Consider the following 19,772-nt stretch of genomic DNA (forward strand, 5'->3'; position numbering starts at 1 on the left):
AAACAAGAGTTATGGTCAATCAAACCTGGGAGACTGGATTTGGGTTTTCTCAGAGAGCTTTTTCTAGTGATACTCTCCCAGCGTACAATGGTAGCTAGTCTTCTTAGGGCTAGAATAAAAGGTGTGTAACATACACCTGTAACCATGGAATACCATTTCACTTGCCAAGGAAGAAGCACCTTCCATGAAGTACACCATTTTTGGGACATGTACCCAAAAAATTTTAGATACTGATTGCACAATCAAAATCTATCTTATATACTTAGAAATTCAGAAACTTCCAGCTTCTCATTAAAAAAGGAGACATGCTAGATACTGATAAAATTCGGAAACTATTTCCACCTTGTTAGAAAGCACCACTACCCATGATTAAGGGAAAGAGTAATTTACCAATATTTGAGTAAGAACAGACTGAGAGTGTCTTTCCTGGATTGAAAACTTGTTTTCAACACTTCTGAGGTCTTAAAAGTCTGATGATGACAGATGGCTTAATGAATTATACCACCACAAACCTCCAGCATGTATGCTCCATGTAGAGTATTCTGCGATGTACAGATACAATGAACTTCGTGAACCATTTTTAATATTTTTGTTATAGACTACAGACAAGGGGAAAATTCATACATGAAAAATACAAAAACAAGACAGCTACACTATCCCATAGCAAAATGCTGCAGTTAAGACCAGTTTAACAGAAAATTAAGCAAATACTTACTATTAATGGAAAAACTGGAGGGTAAAAGCCATACATGACTAAAAATTATCTAACAGCGTGAACATAATATATGACTAACCATCAGAGAGGACAAAAGGAGGAAATTTGTTGTTTAGAATCCTGCAATATCCCACCATATATGTTTAGTTTTCTAAAAAGCACATAGGACAAAATAAAGAGAGACCGGAAGCCACATTTCCCTATTTCTGCAACCTTTGTATGATTGATCCCATAAAAGCAATTTTGGGGCCCCAAATTTTGTGGGAAAATAGGCAGTGGAAAAACATCTCCTATAAAACGCCCATCTTAGGCTGCTCATATGTTTCTAAATCATATTTCCACTGGGATGTTCAACAAAGCCCATACTGGATTTCACATATACCATCAGATACAATTTAAGCAGCATAGGCCCACTGGAAAATAGCCAGGCATCTTGATGTTTTGAAGGATAAACTTTCACCAACTTTGAGCAAACTGACCTTTCTTAGATATGTCCTCTGCCTGTCACCTCATGAGATTTTTAAAACAAAATTTATGGTCAGATGTTACAGTGATTACATGGAGTCAAAGGAAAACCGATTGCAGTTGCATAAATGCAGCTTATATTACACTTCAAAAGTTTAATACTGAGAACCTTTTAATTTCAGGAGAGGTCCCTGCTTCTAAAAGACAAATTCAAAAAGTTAAAATTTGGAAAGGCAAGACATGGAATAAAATTGAAACTGTGCCTTGAATATCATAGTTTATTCAGAATCCGGTCAATTACACTTAAAATACAATTTAGTTCACACATGTATACATATATGGCATACTATTTCACTATTTGATAGCATAAAAAAAGGTACAAACCTGTAGAGAGAACAAAATTAGTCACCACAGGGGTTGTTCCCTTATGTTTGAGCTTAGCTTAAATCAAGTATACCTAAATTAGATATTGTCCATTACCAAGCAGCTTTTTTCGGGCATGTGTATAGGAATTGGAATGCTTTAGACCCATTCTTTACTCACAATTTAAGCTTGCTTAACTATAACCTAAACAAAATACTCCTAACATTGGCAAGTTGTTTTCTCTAAACCAGTTCATAATTGTTTTCATACCTCTACTCCATTGCAAACCCATTTCCAAACAGATGATTTTGACCAGCAAAGTCATTTTTTATATTAAAACTGGACATATTTAATCTCTTAAGCTCTCTATGGTACATTTACATAAATTATACATTTATTTTGAATGGCACAAGCTAACCTTTGGATATACATCTGCAAATGTAGTATACTATGAAAAATTGAAGCAATAGATCAAAAAAGGGTCAGCTTTCCATCCATAAATTTGATGGAAAATGATATGTCACTTTAAGTGACCCGATCACACTTAATTGCATTTGGAAAGCACGAAAGATAATGGTTCTATGAATTCATATCAATTATTTCGCAAACTTAACAAGTTCTTTGCAACTACACCATGTTTCCTTGATAGCTGCCTAAAGACGGAGAAAATTCATAGAATTTAGTTCATGAAGATCCACACAATGTCACTCAAAAGATCTTTCTGCTCACACTAAAAATCCAACATTTAACCATTTTTCCTGACAACTCAACATTACATAAATTAATGTTACCTCAGGTATGGGACTAACAAATTGAGCAACAAAATTGGATTTCCCAAAGACCTTGCTGTGTGTGTGTGTGTGTGTATAATCTCGATATATCGTTGATTCTAGTCCAAAACTTAATTTGTTTTGCTATCTTGTGTCTATCAAACAGTAAGAATGAAGAAAGTAAGTAAAAAGAAAAGACAGATAATCTAATTAACCCACTGATTATTTTGCAAAAGCTTTAGCTCCTCCTCCTGCGGTCAGCTGCGAACTGGGAGAGCGGGACGAGCTCTGACAATGGTGTTGAGATTGGAGTAGACACCGGCGTGGGCAATGGCGACGTCCGGCAGACCGGGCAGGACGCGTTGAGCCGGAGCCAGACATCGATGCAGAGGAGGTGGAAGTAGTGGTGGCAGTCGGGCATCATCCGGAGCATCTCCCCCTCCCGGTACTCGCAAAGGCAGATCGAGCAGACGGTATCCCCACCCTTGGCCGCCGAGAACGGGAACTTAGGGTACGAGCTGATGACCGCCTGATCGAGCCCCGATGCCCGGCCGCCGCCCTCGCTGTCCTCGCCGTCGTCGTCCTCGGCGACGAAGATGATGTGTCGCTGGAGGACGCCTTCGGCGGGGATCGGGCCCGGGGCGGAACCGGGGTTCTGGGGACGCCGGCGGCAGCAGATGTAGGAGACGACGAGAAGAGCGGAGAGGAGGCCGAGGGAGACGGCAATAGCGAAGGAGAAACTGAGGGTCGTGAAGAGGGAAGAGGACGAGGAGGAGGAGGCGCCGCCGGGGGAGGCGTGAGTGGACATGTTGCGGCGGAGAGGAGCGGCAGTAGCATTGTGGAGAGGAGAGGAGAGGGAAGGGGAGGGAAGGGGGAAGGAAGGATTAGCCTTTTTGGGGGGAGGTGGGTGGGTCTGCTCAGGAACTGCATTGAATGGGGAGTGAGACGGAGAGAGAAAGTGAGGAGCATTGCATCAAATAGGTGGTGGACAAAATTGTAGACCGTCCACGGAAAAGGTGCCCAAGTGGAAGAAAGCAAACACTGGAGCTGCAGCGACAAAACTGGTGATCGACGAACAACAATACCCAACTCCAATCGACTTGTGCTTCGCTTTCAACCTAAATAGAAACGATCGCAACGCACGCCTGCAAGCAGTGTTGTCAACCATCCATCGTTCTTCTTCCTCTTCCCTTCTTCTTCTTCGAGGTTGAATCCACCGAGGCATTACCATCGCCACTCATGACCCGATAAGGCGGCCCATCCAACGCCACTGCAACCACCGGCTGTAGATCGAGTATGTCTCCGATCACGAACACGAAACTGTGGTTCTCTCGCGGCCGGGGATCGCCGACCCGCTTGAGGTCGTGACCGGAGATGACGCGTCGAGTGACCGAACCCAAAGGCTTGGATATAAATACAAAACGAGACATGACGCATAGTGGCATACTTCGAATTGGGAAGTTGGAATTGGCAGTGAGTCGATTGATGGAGTTGGGGGGAAAATGAGAATTATATGTGAAATTTAGATATGAGAGCTTGTGATCGATTCATATAATTCAAGAGTAGAATTGGATTTGGTCGTATCAGAAACAATTATCTCCGATGTGTGTTTAATGTCGTTGTTGATTGGGCGGGCTTTCTCGGAGAGCACAACAAGAGAGAGAGAGAGAGAGAGAGAGAGGACCACATGCCAACCTGAAACCTGACACAGCCTTGGAGGTTGGTTTTACATTATAATGTTCTAAGCGATCATTGGGTCCTATCGATCAAAGTGCCATCGGAGCGACATCTCAATGAGTCCTTACCATGCCTCTGCCACCTTCATCTACCCTAATCCTCATCCAAAAGCTTATCAGACCAAATTCTTGATCCAAATAATTGTTGTTTTGTTGATTTTTTTTTTTCATAAAGATATATATTAGACTTATGTTTAGATGAATAACATTTGAATGGTGCTAATCTTTGGAGGAGAAGATGGAAGTTAAAAGAGTGTGACCCTTGACTACCTTCCACCATCATATTGAGATCACTGGTTTCTTTAATCTCCCTGTATCCAATTAAAGCCTTGGCCAACTCACTTGGCTATGGATAGTGATGTGACTGATGTACATGAACCTGATTTCGGCAGCAAAATCTTTTCTCTCCACCAATGGCTTCCACTACTCATTTATTATAATTATGTTTCTCACAACACCCATCTCATCCCATCCCATCCCATCATATATATCATTTAGGGACAATACTTAATACGTGGACACTACACGATAAAATAGAGCTAGATGTGCCACATCATCACCAATCATAACAAAAACTACTTTTGACATCTGAATTAATTATTTTGATACATAGCCTTCCCTTTTCCTTTCCTCTAGTTATCATCATTTTGATAAAATTATTCGATAAATTAGATATATTATTCAATATATATATATATATATATATATAATTACTGTTATCTGTGCTTTATGCTGATTCAGGTCGGGGAGTATAACTTTATTTTTTGTTGGGAGGAACGTTGCACCCACTTATCTCGGAGCTGTCGCATAAGCTTTCGTATCGTGATGGACAGACATGTTTAATGTATTCTAAGATGATACAAGTCATTGCTGCAATGATTTTGTAGCGTGACTTGGATCTTGGAAACTGAGTCATGGATGGCCTTGTTTTTTAGGAGAGCCACAGTCTTTCCTGATCCATATTTCTTATTCCCGGCCTGAGGACACACTTCAGACATCCCTAACTCTCCACGGGAACTGAGTGAAGCATGACTGGTGTAGTGGTGTGGCCACCACTTGATGAGTTCCCCCGTAGTAACACAGTGTCAAGAGTACCACTTTGGAAAGTGAGAGGCCACAACAGAGCCAATGAGAAAGCACGTTTACTTTGGCCACGAGATTTAGTGGCAGAAGCAGTTGTTCTTGCTTTGATGAACACTAAAACTGTGTCTGCACTGCCCCCATTGTCCGGCAACATGATGGTGAGTCCAAGGGAAGGTCACAGAGCTCATGACCTCCTCTGCATCCCATCCCTTTGGTTTCACCCTGTGCTGGCTGTCTGTTCCAAGGAGAAGAGATGCAGGAGGAGGGCTGAGAACACACTTTGGAATGACTTCCATCATATACAAGTGCCTCATCCACAGGGTGAAGGAATGATGTGTGTTTAAGAATACTTCAGTTCCTAATTTCTGGAACCAATATTTGGTGCCCTATGATAATAATATGACTCAAGAATTTTTATCATCAAATTAGGATTTTCGGGTGACAAATGGTTGGATTGATTTGTATACATGATGTCAAATTTCTAAATTTTATTCCCTAAACCTATTTCTGAATGTTTATGGGTTTGAAATCTCGTTTGATAATATTTTTGTATCAAAAAAATTAAACAAGCGACGATGATTCATTATCTCATCTATTAATTTTCAAAGATAAATATCTTCGAATATTGATATCAAAACCATTAATCGGGAGGTAAATGTTGATTGGATTGTTCATAGTTCAGTGTTTCTTAGTATATCTATATCGAATCTGATTAGATACGACATCGGTATCATGAGATATTTTAATTTATTAAGGAATATACGATAGGAAGTAGGTATTAAATTGCTTACATTCAAATATCGGAGTCATGATGAGTATTGAATTATTTATATAACCAAATATTCATATTTAATTTATTTACCATTTTTGTTGCCTTTTATTATTATATTTAAATTTTAATAGGAATTTTTTCTACGAAAGAAACATCGATAATATATATATATCTTTTGCATATGGAATTTGTGTAACTAATATCGATTTGTAATTCGTAGCCAAAGTTAAAACCGCATATAAATATAATTTTTCAAAATACAATCATCATGTTAAGTAGGTCGAATAGATAAAAATACAAAAAAAAATTTAATTTACTCAAGTTAGAATCTGGATATATATTTTTTATTTATACTCAAGTTAGAATCCTCTAAAGGAGTGCCTAAATCCAACATAAGTGGATTGGACAGACACAATACCTGAAACAAGTGATCCATTGCAATCCCTATTCATGTCTTGATGAACCATGCCAAGGACAATCAACACCATCTAATGAGTACAAGCACAGCATTGTTGTTCTGAGTTAGGTAAAGGTGGACCATGGTGTCTCCACCAACTATAATAAGAGGAACCCAATCCAACCAAGAACCATCACCAACCTTTTCCTCTCTCTCTCTCTCTCTCTCTCTCTATAGGAGGTGAGGGGAGGTAAAAGGTAGGATAAAGGGGAAAGGTCCAATCTCCTCACCACTGTGTGCCAAAAAACACTTGGGGCCTCTCCTTTCTCCGTATCCTCCCCTACTCTAAAGAAAGGATGGGGAATACATGGCACAAAAGACATGATGGGCCAAAGCTCAAAGTGGTGGGGGTGAGGAAGGTGGCCATCATTTCCTCGAGTGAGTCCAAACAAGCTTAGCCTTCAATCCTTTCTCTCCCCTCAGCAGGTATTTATATCCAGTGGCGCACACAAGACATCATCGCCAACACCTCCACACCACTATTTCCACCGTTCCCAGCTTCCCCTCATCACCCATCCTTTACTTTTAACTCCTTGTAGCTTGTCGAAGGCAAGCCAAGCCTACTGTTATATCTATCTCCTTGCATGTCCCTCCACTCCATCAACCTTGAGGAGGCAGAGGTGCTTCTCTCTGATGCTGCAAATCTTGAAGAAGAATACATATTAGAGGGCAACAAACATGTCTCTTTCATACTAAGAGAAAGAACCAAGCACATAAAGTTTTGGATCTGGCTGTCTCTTCTTGCCTAATCTTCTTCTGATAAGGTACAGCATTTATTTATTTATTTATTATTATTATTATTATTTCTTGGTATCATCATGGTCATGATTAGCATCATTTTGTTTTCACTGTCATCAATTGCATTATTGCTATTATTTCTCCATTTTTTTTATTGCTGAGGCTATTTATTTATGTTTTCCTTTTGTTATTAGTCCTTACGGATTACAGTGATTAGATGTGACAAGACCAGCATTTCATAGTATCATGGGATATTGGCTTGTCGAGTGTTCGCCTACCTGTAATGCTTTGGCACATTTCCAAGGCCTGTTGTTGGTTCTTCGTGATTTGAGTCTGCTAATGTGTTTGATTTTGTCTCATCTGAGCTATCTTTCGGAGGTGGCCAAAACCAATCTCGATCTCGTGCAGCTGCCAGAGTTGGATCCGTATCTCTGGTTTGCCGATTATGTAGATTTGATTCTTCTTCTGGTAATCGTTCCCTCAGGTTCTTCCGTTCTGCTTCATGGAAGGTGAGGCATCCCGGGAATCATGTCCTGCTTCCTTCCACCGAACCGAGCTTGCTGGATTGAGAGCGATTCCTGAGGACACTAGTGGTTGCCGAGAAGGAAGCACATTAGTCTCGCTGGACGCCGTCTTGCCTGATGACCTACTGGAGAAGGTCTTCTCCTTCTTGCCCATCGTCAGCATCATCAGGTCGGGCTGTGTGTGCAAAAGATGGCACGAAGCTGTACATGCCGGGAGACGTTCGTGGATTGCCATGTCGCCGCAGAGGCCATGGTACTTCATGTTCACCTGCAGCGACGACGTGGTTGGTGGCTACGCCTACGACCCCAGCCTCCGGAAGTGGTACGGCTTCCGATTCCCCTGCATCGAGAACAGCAACTGGTCCACTTCATCCTCCTGCGGGCTGGTCTGCCTGATGGATGGCGAGAACAGGAGCCGGGTGTTCGTCTGCAACCCGATCACCAAGGACTGGAAGAGGCTGCAGGATGCGCCCGGTGGTGAGTTCCCTGACTACACCGCACTCGCCATGTCCGTGGACAGGAGGTCTCACGGCTACGTGGTCGCGGTGGCAAAGTGCAAGCAGGTGCCGCAGGACTACTACCAGTGGGACTTCTCGATCCACATCTACGAGTCGGAGACTAGGACATGGGTGACCGCTATCAGAGAAGTACTGGTTGGATGGAGGGGAGGGGATGAGTGCGTGATCTGCGATGGAGTCCTCTACTCCTTGATCTACCCCACAGGTGTTCTGGGAAATGCCGAGTCCAGACACTGCCTGGTCATGTATGATCTCTCCACGAGGTCTTCTCGCACGCCGCTCATGCGCATGGCCATCCCTGTCCCATGTTCGCTGACCTGCGGACGGCTGATGAACCTCCGGGAGAGGCTGGTCATGGTCGGTGGGATCGGGAAACACGACCGGCCGGGCATCATCAAGGGGATCGGCATCTGGGAGCTTCACAAGGAGGCATGGCGAGAGGTTGCTCGGATGCCCCACAAGTTCTTCCAGGGGTTCGGTGAGTTGGACGATGTCTTCGCCAGCAGCGGCACCGACGACCTCATCTACATACAAAGCTTTGGATCCCCGGCTCTGCTCACCTTCGACATGAGCCTGAAGCAGTGGAGGTGGTCCGCCAAGTCGCCCGTGACGAAGAGGTTCCCCCTGCAGCTCTTCACTGGCTTCTGCTTCGAGCCCAGGCTCGAGATCACCTGTTGACCTGTTCATGGCATTCGTTACAGCTTTTCCTTGTTAGATCCACCGAAACCAAAGAAATCCAGAAGATGTCCATCTCCCTCACAGTAGAATCAGATCAATGCATGCCTCCAAAAAGTCTCTTCTTTGAGACTTGACTTAGTGTCGGTCAACGAACATCAAATCATAACATCTTTTGCCAGCTTCGTCTCTGCAAAGTCGAGGTTCTTCAGGAACAGTACTATGTGACTTATTGCTGTGTAAACCAATGAATAATAAGCCATGCTTTCCATTTTCATCAGGTGAAGATTACAGGAAGGCATGCCTAGAAAGAATGCGAGGCTTGTCTGTACTCGATATCTCCGGTGATGGCTAAAGCTGAAAAGGGAGGGGGGGAAGTTTCAGATGTTGAAATGATTAGCAATGGTACTCTCGGAAGAAGAAGGCAGAGAGAGAGGGTTTGGAAGGTTTTGGCATGTAACAACACAGGAAGATTCTTTTGCTTCCCTAGAACTGAGAGGGTAATGAGCTGAGAGAGAGAGAGAGAGAGAGAGAGAGCACTGGAGCCGAGGAAAGAATGAGATCATCCATCCTAGGAGAAGGTACACTAGTTGAGAAGGTGGTTGTTGCCCAGTGGAGAAAGAAGAAGAAGAAGAAGAAGAAGTGTTGGCATCAGGTTTTGGTGTGTGTGCGGAAAAGTGTGGCTGCAGGGAGCCTTCAGTCCACAGCTTCCCCCATTTATGGTCGGGGCATGTCAGCTGGTGCACACAGGCAGCCAAGGCCACTGTCTTCTCCACCAACCCGTCAATGCCACTGCTGTCCCCTACTGGATCACCAGCAGCCATTAAAAGAATGGAAACCTACTGCTGCTTTTCTTCTTCTTCTTCTTCTTTGTTTAATTAACTCGAAAGCAATCAAATGATTAATACTATGAAGATTGGACATACATACACAAATCTTGAAACATAGAATTCTTAATGATTCCCACAAAATGAAAAACTACATAATTCATTTCCATTTGTAGGGAGGGATTATTTTGGTTACATTTTTTTCTTTTCATTTATTTTCTCCCCAGCTTAAAATTGCACTTCCAACTGCACTTTCCATCATCTCTTCTTCTTCTTCTTCTTCTTCTTCTTCTTCTTATAATAAGAAAAGAAATATAATCCATGTTTATAAAGAGTTTCTTCATCTTCTTCTTTCTTCTTTTCCGAACTACATGACTTTGGATTAAAACCCTCTCGGAGATCATATCATGACCCACTTCGATTTCCACATGTTGAGCTCATGCAAATGTGATGTGCATTAATGATTCGACAATTAATGCCTTCCGGCTCACGTCGGGGTGGCGGGCGCGAATCACAAAGCGTCGCCTTCTCTTTCACGTGAACCCATTTATTACCATTAGCATTCTATCGCTTAGCTATGGTGGTAGGAAGTAGCGACCTATCCGTTCTCTCTCTTCGTTGTCTTACTTCCCATTGTCCAAACTTATACATCTCGACTATAAGTTTGATTGGCATCAATAATACAATAGCAATAATATTTAAGGATTGACATTAATAATTATAATAACAATGATAAAATCTTAAGTTTTACCTATTTGAGAATTGACATCAATAGTAAAATGAGTATGTTATTTTTAATTAATTTTGGGGTTATAAAGCCATTGGTATGATTGATTTTTTCGAATGATAGTTAGGTTTGAACAAGAGATGAATCGATTAAAAATTAAAACTAAATCGGAATAAGTTTTAACCATTTCATTTCAAACTAAAAGATCACATATCTCTTCAAAGGATCAAATAAAAAAAAATGAAATTAGGTGCACCATTGATGACATCTGAAAGATTAGCTATCACATGGGAGAAGAATTTGATGAAGCCAAATTTGATTTGCCAACAAATTTTATCTTACCATCCCATCTCATGTATCTATTACCAACAAATTACAAAATATTAAAGGCAATTATTCATAGGGCATTTAGTATAGAGGAAAAAAGCTTACAAGTGAGCCATTATCTTGAATATTAGGAAATTTGTAACACAATATTAATTATTGGAAAATTTTATATATTTTTTATATATAATTTTAACTTATAATTATTGGAATTTTTATTTTTTTTATATATTAATTATTGGGAAAAAAAATTATTTAGACGATAAATATATGTCAACTTGACCATTGGAGTCAACCTCCTATAATTTATAAATTATAAATGAGACAAAATATGATATTAATTTTATTTGATTGAAAAATACATGAAAACACACATGAGATCGATACAATCTAACAAAACTTAAGTCTTCTTAATTTTTAGTTGTTTTTGTTTGCTGAATGTAAGGAGACGACAATAATAATAATAATAATAATAATAATATCATATATTATGTTATTGCACGAATCTCAATGATATTTATTAAGTTCATGCGTGAATCTCAAAGCATCTTCAATGGCAATGTGAACTCGTTCTATCGTAATCGAATGAGCTTAATACAACCCATTCGATTGGACTCGATTGTTTGAGTTCATGCGATTATTGATCCAATTGTCATCTGATGAAATGTTTTTCGAATCTCAATGCGAGACAATCAACTCGACCAAATCCTTCAGTTTAAGGCAAGTAATGATATCAAGAAATTTGAGATCGAAGAAATTCTGATTGTCTCGTTCTTGCTATATACTGACCTTCGCTTAGACTAATACCAAAATCCCCAACCAATTCATGCTTAATTGCGTGTCATTATTCCTTTACCTCATTCAACACTTGGTTTAAATGGACCGAGTGCGAGCTGCGTAGAGTTAATTCACGACTCACGGCACGAGGGGCTGGTCTACAAGGGAGCCGTGGCTCGAGTCGGGCAGTACCTCGTGTGGGTAGGAAGGTCAAAGGAAACGTAGCACTGTGGCACCATAGGCAAAGATAAATGCAATTAAAGGTGCCCAATTAATTCCCAAATGCATCTAATTGGCGAGTCAAAAACCCCAAAGCTATGTGTTGAATTTAATGAAACAATAAAGGAAAGTTAATTAGCGAGTTTAAAAACCCCATTAGTGGATCCAATATAAAGATTAATAATTTTTTTAGTAGGATGAGAAAGATTCAATAATCATAAAAAAAATAAAGAACAATTTGATTTCGCGTAGTGCATAAACTTTAAGATTCGGGTACGGAATCTGATTGTTTTATAGGTACATGTAAGTATCAGAATGGTTTCGGATTCGGATCTTAAGTGAATCTAACCCGATAACATGTTGATGAGCATAATAAATTAATCTTATAAACCCGACCCGATTTAAATAAATAAACATCCCGAAACTAATTAGAATTACAATTAATTATTACCATGTGGAGCGCCGAGCCGTTGGCCGATCCTATAAAACTGCACGGCGACGCCTGCTCTGTAGCCTTCTCTCTCTCTCTCAGCTCCAAAACGAACTCACTCGAATCTCTCTCTCTCTCTCTCTATCAATCTTCTTCTGTGTGTTTTGTACTGCTGCTGTTTCGTTACACGGAGCAAGCAGAGGCTCCACCAATACAAGCCCCTGCTGCTGTTGCTGCTGCTACTGCACTGAGCTACCAGAATTAGTACTACCCAATCCAGAGCTGTGCCTGCTCTCCTGGGAACGCTTCTCCTGCCGCAACCATTCCCTTTTGAGGTACCAAAAAGAGCTCAGTTTGCCCTTTGAACCTCTCCCTTCCGTCTCTCTTCCCCTCTCCTGCGCGTGGTGGAATCCCGTAGGGGGTGAAATGGTGTGATCGTCCCTCAAAGGTCGCAACTTTCCTGGAAATTTCACTGCTTTATTGTCTTCAGCTTCCCTGACTGTTTCTACCGTTGTATACTCGTTGTTGGATGTCCAAGCCATCCGATCAGTCTTTATTCGCCTCGCCTGGGGGATATCAGAGGAATCGCCCTTTTGTGGCTTCCCATTTGTTCGTTTTGCCTCTCTTCCCTCTCTCTGATCGCTTTTTGGCGTGGAAAAAGGTTGGATTTTTATGGTGGGAGGTGTTGGGTTTCTGGAACAGGGTCGCGGCGGTGGGCGAAAGCAGAGCACATGCCGATTTAGACGGCCAGTGGAGTGAAGCGGAGTGAAGCTCGTGGTTTCGTTCCTCTGCCGCTGAGAGCGATGGAGGCGACGCCTTCTTTGCCCGTAGTGCGCGGGGAGCACGTCGACGTGATCCGGAAGCCCCTCTCGTCGCTGCCCGCGCCCCGCACCGTTCGCTTCTTCTGCGACGACTTCGACGCCACTGACTCCTCCGGCGACGATGACGAGCCGCCTTGCCAGTCCCGCCGCGTCCGCCGCTACGTCCAGGAGATACGGTTCGAGGCCCGGCCCTCCTCCGCCGGCAGGAGCAACAAGGGGATGAAGGCCGTCCCCGCGAGGAAGAGGAAGGCCCCGGTCGCGGGCGAGGGCGCGGCGGGCGAAGGGGACGGGAGCGTGAAGCGGTTCCGCGGCGTCCGCCGGCGGCCATGGGGGAAGTTCGCGGCGGAGATCTGCGACCCCTGGCGCCGCGTCCGGGTGTGGCTCGGCACGTTCAACACCGCCGAGGAGGCCGCCAAGGTGTACGACTCTGCCGCCATCCAGCTCCGCGGGCCCAGCGCCACCACTAACTTCTCCCGGCCCACCGCTGCCGCCGCCTCGCCACCCAAGAAGAACCGCTCCGACAACAACCTCGCCTCCGTCTCGGACGCGTGCGACTCCAGCGACGAGTCGCGCAACCTCTCCTCCCCGACCTCTGTCCTCCGCGGCTTCTCCTCCTCGTCCTCCTCCTCACCTTCCGCCACCTGCTTCAAGGAGGAAACCGACACGCCGACACCACCTAAGGCGCCAGACTCCGCCGGCACGAGGAGCTTACTGAAGGAGCTCGGCGACTTCCCGCCGTTCCAAGAGGTACCGGCGCTATTCGACGAGTTCCTGGACACGTGGGATTCGGAGCCGAGCTACTTCGGCGACTCCGCGCCGATCGGCAACCTCGCCGAGGAGATGACCGACGCCCTCATCGGCCCGAAGCTGGACCTCGACTTCTTGTCGTCCACGTGGCAGAACGCCGACTATTTCGAGGACATCGGCGACTTATTCCCGATCGACGCTCTCCCCGCCCTCTAATTTGGCGTCGTGGCTGTCAGCCGAAGGAACGCGGCTTCCCCCCTCCTTCTCGCATCCGATATTTGCAGTTTTGCCCTCCAACGTGTCTCCGTCTGTTAACGGCGACGGAACGGAATCCCGTGCGCTGTGGAAATTTTCCTTCTCCTCTCTAATTTATATTGTACATGAGAGAGTTTGAAGCTGCCACGTTAAAAGGAGTACTTAAAGTGGGATGTTTCGAGGACAGAAAGCTGGCTTTGGGTGGTGACCACACACACACACACTCTCTCTCTCTCTCTCTCTCTCTGTTTTTTGCTGCCAAAAGTGAAGCATGGCCTGTGAAACTTCTCATCTCTCTTTCAAAACGTAGCTTCTCTTTGTGTTTGTCGATCGATGCTCCTTTCCGATGAGATCAAGCACATCTTTGCTCAACTAACCTTGTGGTGGAAGCATTTGTCAGCATGTTTTCATCGGTCTGCATGGTTTAGTCCCTAAATATGACATCCACTGTTCATCTTTTGTACATTTGTGCTCCATGAGATCTTCCATTTTCCACGTCAGTGTCATTCCAAATGCTCATTCAAGTCACTGTTTCCAGGCAATCCAACTACAGGCAAATGGAAGATTCCAAAACAAATCCATGGCTGGGGTTCTCTGTACCATGTGGTCTACAGTATGATTTGGGTCTTTCAGGTACATGGGGTTTCTCGTCTGCATCTGAAACCATCGGTGGGACAGAACAGTAGTGCTTTCAATTCTTTCCACAGATTTCTTCTCGCACACCGAACAACATTGACTTGCCACTCCAGCTGATTGGTTCAGGCAAGGTGCAGAGCTGGTACACCAGCTGTAGCTTTGGATCTTTGAGCCCGATTGAAACTAGACATTGATGGCAGATTCCCCGAAGGTGTGACATGCATCGTCCCATGAGATGTCAGTGACTGCTCCACCGGGGGAGCAGCACCCCCGAGCTATTCATGCTTACTCCACCAGTGAGATTATGTGGAGTCCATCTGTCTTGGTCAAGAAGGAGCCCAGACTTTTCAACTCGAACAATCTCAATACATTGCTGTGCCGTGTGTTCCCTCGAAGATGTTTGTTTAAATGCTCCTGCAGAATGCTGAAAGATGTAATCATACATCTTTAAGAGGTTGCCCAATGGAAGCGTAGCACACAAGCATCCACAATCAAAGAAACAGAAGGAACTATTTGCTCCACGTTGCTTGCAGTCGCTGACAAATCATTGTTGTGTGTGGGATGAACTCAATGTGAAGAAGTGGAACAAGAGGATGATATTTTGAGACTTGAGGTTGTGACATAACTTTCTATAGTTATGCCTTTATCTCACAGATAATTAGTCTCTGTTGTGCAATGATTCAGTAGGTGCAATTTGTTAAGCTCAGGAATTTTTTCTTCTTCTTGTTAGACAATGTCAGAATCCCTGAAATGAAAAGAAAAGAAAGGATAAAATCTTGGAGAAGATGAGGGACCATGGTCACACTCTGTGGTCCTTGGAACTTTTTGTCATTTCATTAGGACATGGCCCTGCACTCCAATGTGTAGATTGTGTCAGACAAAATCTTTGATCCTGAGTAGCAACCATATATAGCTGCAAAGTGGTGATGATGATCATAGAAGCACTGGCATAGTTGCATCTCTCCTCCAGGTTGAATCAGGAGTTTTAACTGCATATTTTAATCCCCAGAATCTGAGATATGATTGCAACACCTATCTATCTAAGTCTGGTCTTTTGTATTTTCTTTGATCCCTTTTGACTTTATTCAAGTGCTAACATCATTTCCTGGAGTCAAATTAAATTAACATGGTGTTGTAAACCTCCACTATCTTGTAGGATATCAAGATTCTGAAAGGCTAGTTAGGAAATGCTACCAAATGGGTGTGTATGACGTAAATCTGCACTCTCTAAATCTAGTGAAAAGATAGAATAAAATGGTTAGAATTGATTGATGTAAAATAAGAGAAAGACAAGCTTCTTATCCTTGTTTTCCTACCATATTTTGCCACCACCTTACGATGGTGGGTTTGCTTGGCTTCTTCCCCGATGACTGGATTGCCACCGCTTCCTTTCTTTGGATAGGACAAAGCAGCAGTCCCCAGAGGTCCAAACAACTTGAGCTTTCTTGGGCCTTGCATCATTCATCCATCTCTTTCACGATTCCATGTCCGACAAAGAATGCAGAGTTGGTGAGTGGCCTCAATTCTGGCACCGACTCACCCAACCTGCCGCATAATCTCTCTCTCTCTCTCTCCGACAAAGAATGCAGAGTTGGTGAGTGGCGTCAATTCTGGCTCCGACTCACTCAACCTGCTGCATAACCTCTCTCTCTCTCTCTCTCTCTCTTATGTGGAACCTGACTTCACAACCGCCGCCGCAGCTCACTCGTCTCCTACTCAACTTCCTCCACCACACCCACCGCCGCCGCCACCATCTCCGCTGGCTTCGCTTCGTCGACCGACATCGACTCCATCCGGTCGGGTGCCCGCCTCGGCGACGGCTGCAGCATCGTCGTCGGCGCCTCTGGGTGAGGCGGTATCGTCGCCCTCGGCGTCCACCCGCGACAACAGGAAGGGCACCCCCGTCGCCAGTCGTAGCACGGGATAAACACCGGCTTCAGGGCGTCCCGCAGGGTCGCCTCCCAGAACAGGCGAACACCCGTCGGAGCAGCCCTCCCGACCGGCAGAGGAGGCCCCCCAGAATTCCCTTCCGCTGGGCGGCCGAAGAGGCTAGGTGAGCAGGCGTAGGTCTTCAGCGACGGAGAACAGGGGCCGACCGTCGTGGCCTCGTGCAAAGAGGAGGGCGGAGAGCACTCCCCCGGCGCCTGACCCGGCTGCGATGTCGAAGAAATCGGTCACGCAGGCATCGGGGTCGCCAGCCTGTTTGCGGAGGGATGCCTTGAGTCGGGAAAGAGAGATGGAGAGGACACGTACCGCCCTCAATGAACCGTCGACTATCACCGGCGAAGCCTGCAGCGTTGCAAGATTAAAGCTTTCCACGTCGCAGCAGTTCGCCCGTTATTTCTAAAAATCGACTTGAAAATTTTAATTAATAAAAGACTTAATAAGTTAAAGTGATGATAAAAACTATTTTATTTCTTCTCATTCTTAAAATTACGAAGAACCCTAATTCACAAAAGATTTTCTTTTTTCAAACTTGAATATTTTGTCTTCACCGAGTAATTTGAATCATATGTTAACAATCCAAAAATAGTTGCATATGATTTCTTATGGTATATTAATTTAGCCAACCTTATAATATTCTCCGTCTGAAAAAAAAAAAAAACAGAAGAAGAGAATTGTTGAGGAACTGATGCATCGTGGCTGGTGGGTCAACACGGTCTGATCCATGGGTTAATATTGGGAGTCACGATCGGTGGGGGTGAGGCGTCGATGTATGACACGTCGGGATGTCGAAGTCGTCTGAGTGAAAGCAACTCTTGGTCGAAATTCTGGCGTCATTTTCGAGGAGGGCGTTTATCGATCGGGGAGATCGCACTCCCAGGGGTGGCCATGCTCCGGCATAAAAGGCTCTCTTCGGGGGTTTCCGACTTTAGCCTCTCAATGATTAAGTTAGTGATTGGTTCTTTTTTCTTTTTTGTGTCTCCCCAATCAGATGCTAGTCAGACGCTTTTATACTATTAAGCGAGGATTGGCTGTATGTTAGTTTGGCATGACGATCGATTCCCGAGTGACTAGGTGGTACCTTAGTGCCGTCATCATCCCGGAATCCGCGGAACGATGCCATGCAATGCCGTCCCGAGCTTTCTGGGATGAGACGTACCGAGGGGTGCCTCGGCATGGCCTCTGTTTTGACGCGTGAAAGTTTCTCCCTCATGCTGATGTGGCAAAGGCACAGGTGGTGACGTAGCTGGAATCCAAAATATGTCTTATCGTGAATTAACCCTTCTTAAGTTGTAAACTTCACTTCACTTCACTGCCACAAAATTCTACTCATGCAATAAGTCCTTATCCACATTAAAAAGATGATCATGTTGGGTTTGTCCAACCTATTCCATTAGACTTTTGGTACTCACAGAATATTGTATTGTGGAATGGTTGTTGGGGGGATAGAGGCGACCCCTTTAAACAAGTCAGACCGAGACCAACATGGAGAAGTAGACTCCAAAGCATTCAATCCCCCTTCATCAAGATGTTGCAACTCCATGTGAGCTCAGCTTCCATCACCGGTAAGAAAAATGCTGCTTTCATTCTGCACCTTTCTTCCATTGGTGTAGTTAAGATGTGCCATCTCATTAACGACCAACCAGTAGAAATGGTGGCACTGTACCGATCCACGGGATGTGACACTTCCTTTGCGTCACAGACGCGTTGGGGCTGCGTCCATCCCCCTGTCGTGAAGCACCTTCCCCCATCTCTTCCTCTATAAGTCCTTCCTCTTTTTCTTCTTCTTCTCCTCTTCAACACAGTAAGATGGAGAAGGACAAAAGCCTTGTGTGGGACTGTGGCAGCTCTCTCTACGACTCTTTCGAGCTCAAGTCCTTCATGCAGCAGCTGGACTCCGCGATCACCTCCCGGACCATGTCGATGCCGCACTTGTCCGGGACCTCTCATCCGCCTCCCGCGCAGGCCCGGAAGAAGTCCTCCAAGCTCTTCAGATCAGTTCACAGGCTTCTCCGGTCGGTGCTCCACGTTCCATCCATGCTCAAGGTTCAAGTTCGGTCGCACGAACACAAGGATCGAGCACCGCACCAGAAGTCCGGTCGACTCGCTCCGATTCCGGAGATCCGCGCGTCGGTGAGGAAGACCATGTCAGCACGCTTCACCAGCACGACCGCACCGCCGCCGCCGGCGTTATCATGAGGATAATTCAGTTGATGTCCATCAGCTCCTACGGTGTGGGTTTCTTGGGAGAGAACGAAGGAGATGAGGAAGCTTCGACATGAAGACTTTGACTTGTATGAACAGACGAGAGTAGGTATTGCATGATGTCTAGGAATGTAGACAGTGGCCATAAAGTCAAGGCAACACCGGCATATATAATGTTACAGATCGAAACACTGATCTCACGTGATCGTATATGTTATGTTATCCACTGCATGCATGATTGGAGAATGATGTGATGGCTTGCGTTTATGAATTGCTGATTAACTCCTAAATAATGGATTATATATGAAGTTAAGAGCTCTTTTATGGAGAAATTTTTTGTTTAAATTTACCTTAATAACATAAATATAAAAAATATTATATAAATAATTTATATAATGTACTGTGACAGGATGACAGGCTGTAAGTTATTTGCTGCAGCATAGACTATGGACAGAAAAAGAGTTCCCAACAACTATCACTATGGAAATATAGTATTTCCATCTTAGCATAGTTTGAAGATAAGCAGCATGTCATGTTTATGTAAATTGCAGTTGTAACAACACATAAGAATTCCAAAAGACAAGAACAACACTTAATAATATTATGTTGCTTGGATTTCTCTCTCTACATTTATGGTGAGGGAACTTAAGATTGTGTTCCTACTACAGACTGCAAAACTGTGTGATGAGTAATGGAGCACCTGCCAACACAGAAAAAAAAATCTATAATATGACTTGTAGGATACCTAAATAGTAAATGAATGAATTTAATACAAAAGGAGTTCAGACTCTTCAATTTTCAATATAATTCTTAAAATATTTAGATCAACTAATTAATATATTTAACTAGAATAAAATTTTCTCTGAGTCAACTATATATATTAGTACAATATAATAGTACAATACAAATAATTAAAACAAGAATAAATAACACATAGTATAACACAAATAATGGTATTAAGAATAAAACTAAGTTTCTCTAACACATGACATGGTATAATGGAAGGCATACAGCAGGAATGTTGGGAGACTCGGCGTACCAATA

General features: G+C 43.9%; 4 protein-coding genes and 1 long non-coding RNA gene across 6 annotated transcripts; 3 read left to right on the forward strand and 2 right to left on the reverse strand.

The window, feature by feature from the left end:
• Positions 1-369: 369 nt before the first annotated feature.
• LOC135678598 (RING-H2 finger protein ATL67-like) lies at positions 370-3,941 on the reverse strand. The gene is made up of 2 exons (XM_065191599.1): positions 2,533-3,941; positions 370-542 (listed from the first exon to the last, which is right to left on the reverse strand). The coding sequence occupies exon 1, from the start codon at positions 3,119-3,121 to the stop codon at positions 2,552-2,554; it is 570 nt and encodes a 189-aa protein (XP_065047671.1). The 5' UTR covers positions 3,122-3,941; the 3' UTR covers positions 370-542; positions 2,533-2,551.
• A 2,378-nt stretch (positions 3,942-6,319) lies between these two features.
• On the reverse strand, positions 6,320-7,589 carry LOC135678600 (uncharacterized). The gene is made up of 2 exons (XR_010515017.1): positions 7,378-7,589; positions 6,320-7,005 (listed from the first exon to the last, which is right to left on the reverse strand). It is a non-coding gene; the product is annotated as an uncharacterized LOC135678600 (long non-coding RNA).
• A 12-nt stretch (positions 7,590-7,601) lies between these two features.
• On the forward strand, positions 7,602-9,096 carry LOC135678599 (F-box/kelch-repeat protein At3g61590-like). Its single transcript, XM_065191600.1, has one exon. The coding sequence runs from the start codon at positions 7,602-7,604 to the stop codon at positions 8,817-8,819; it is 1,218 nt and encodes a 405-aa protein (XP_065047672.1). The 3' UTR covers positions 8,820-9,096.
• Positions 9,097-12,220: 3,124 nt separating this feature from the next.
• On the forward strand, positions 12,221-14,297 carry LOC135678601 (ethylene-responsive transcription factor CRF2-like). 2 transcript variants are annotated; one of them, XM_065191603.1, is made up of 2 exons: positions 12,221-12,568; positions 12,823-14,297. In XM_065191603.1, the coding sequence occupies exon 2, from the start codon at positions 12,924-12,926 to the stop codon at positions 13,902-13,904; it is 981 nt and encodes a 326-aa protein (XP_065047675.1). In that variant the 5' UTR covers positions 12,221-12,568; positions 12,823-12,923; the 3' UTR covers positions 13,905-14,297. The 2 variants fall into 2 exon arrangements, with proteins under 2 accessions (XP_065047675.1, XP_065047674.1); XM_065191602.1 differs by having other exon boundaries at positions 12,221-12,455.
• Positions 14,298-18,332: 4,035 nt separating this feature from the next.
• Positions 18,333-18,722, forward strand: LOC103975064 (uncharacterized). The gene has a single exon (XM_009389976.3). It carries the CDS (start codon positions 18,333-18,335, stop codon positions 18,720-18,722), a length of 390 nt encoding a protein of 129 aa, XP_009388251.2.
• The last annotated feature ends 1,050 nt before the right edge of the window (positions 18,723-19,772 follow it).

Source organism: Musa acuminata, chromosome BXJ1-7, assembly GCF_036884655.1.
Source record: "Musa acuminata AAA Group cultivar baxijiao chromosome BXJ1-7, Cavendish_Baxijiao_AAA, whole genome shotgun sequence".
In the NCBI taxonomy this organism is placed as follows: Eukaryota; Viridiplantae; Streptophyta; class Magnoliopsida; order Zingiberales; family Musaceae; genus Musa; species Musa acuminata.

What these genes read in the sequence shown, in the direction of transcription:
- LOC135678598 (XM_065191599.1), bottom strand. Translation starts at nt 3,121, where the DNA reads ATGTCCACTCACGCCTCCCCCGGCGGCGCCTCCTCCTCCTCGTCCTCT.
- LOC135678599 (XM_065191600.1), top strand. Translation starts at nt 7,602, where the DNA reads ATGGAAGGTGAGGCATCCCGGGAATCATGTCCTGCTTCCTTCCACCGA.
- LOC135678601 (XM_065191603.1), top strand. Translation starts at nt 12,924, where the DNA reads ATGGAGGCGACGCCTTCTTTGCCCGTAGTGCGCGGGGAGCACGTCGAC.
- LOC103975064 (XM_009389976.3), top strand. Translation starts at nt 18,333, where the DNA reads ATGGAGAAGGACAAAAGCCTTGTGTGGGACTGTGGCAGCTCTCTCTAC.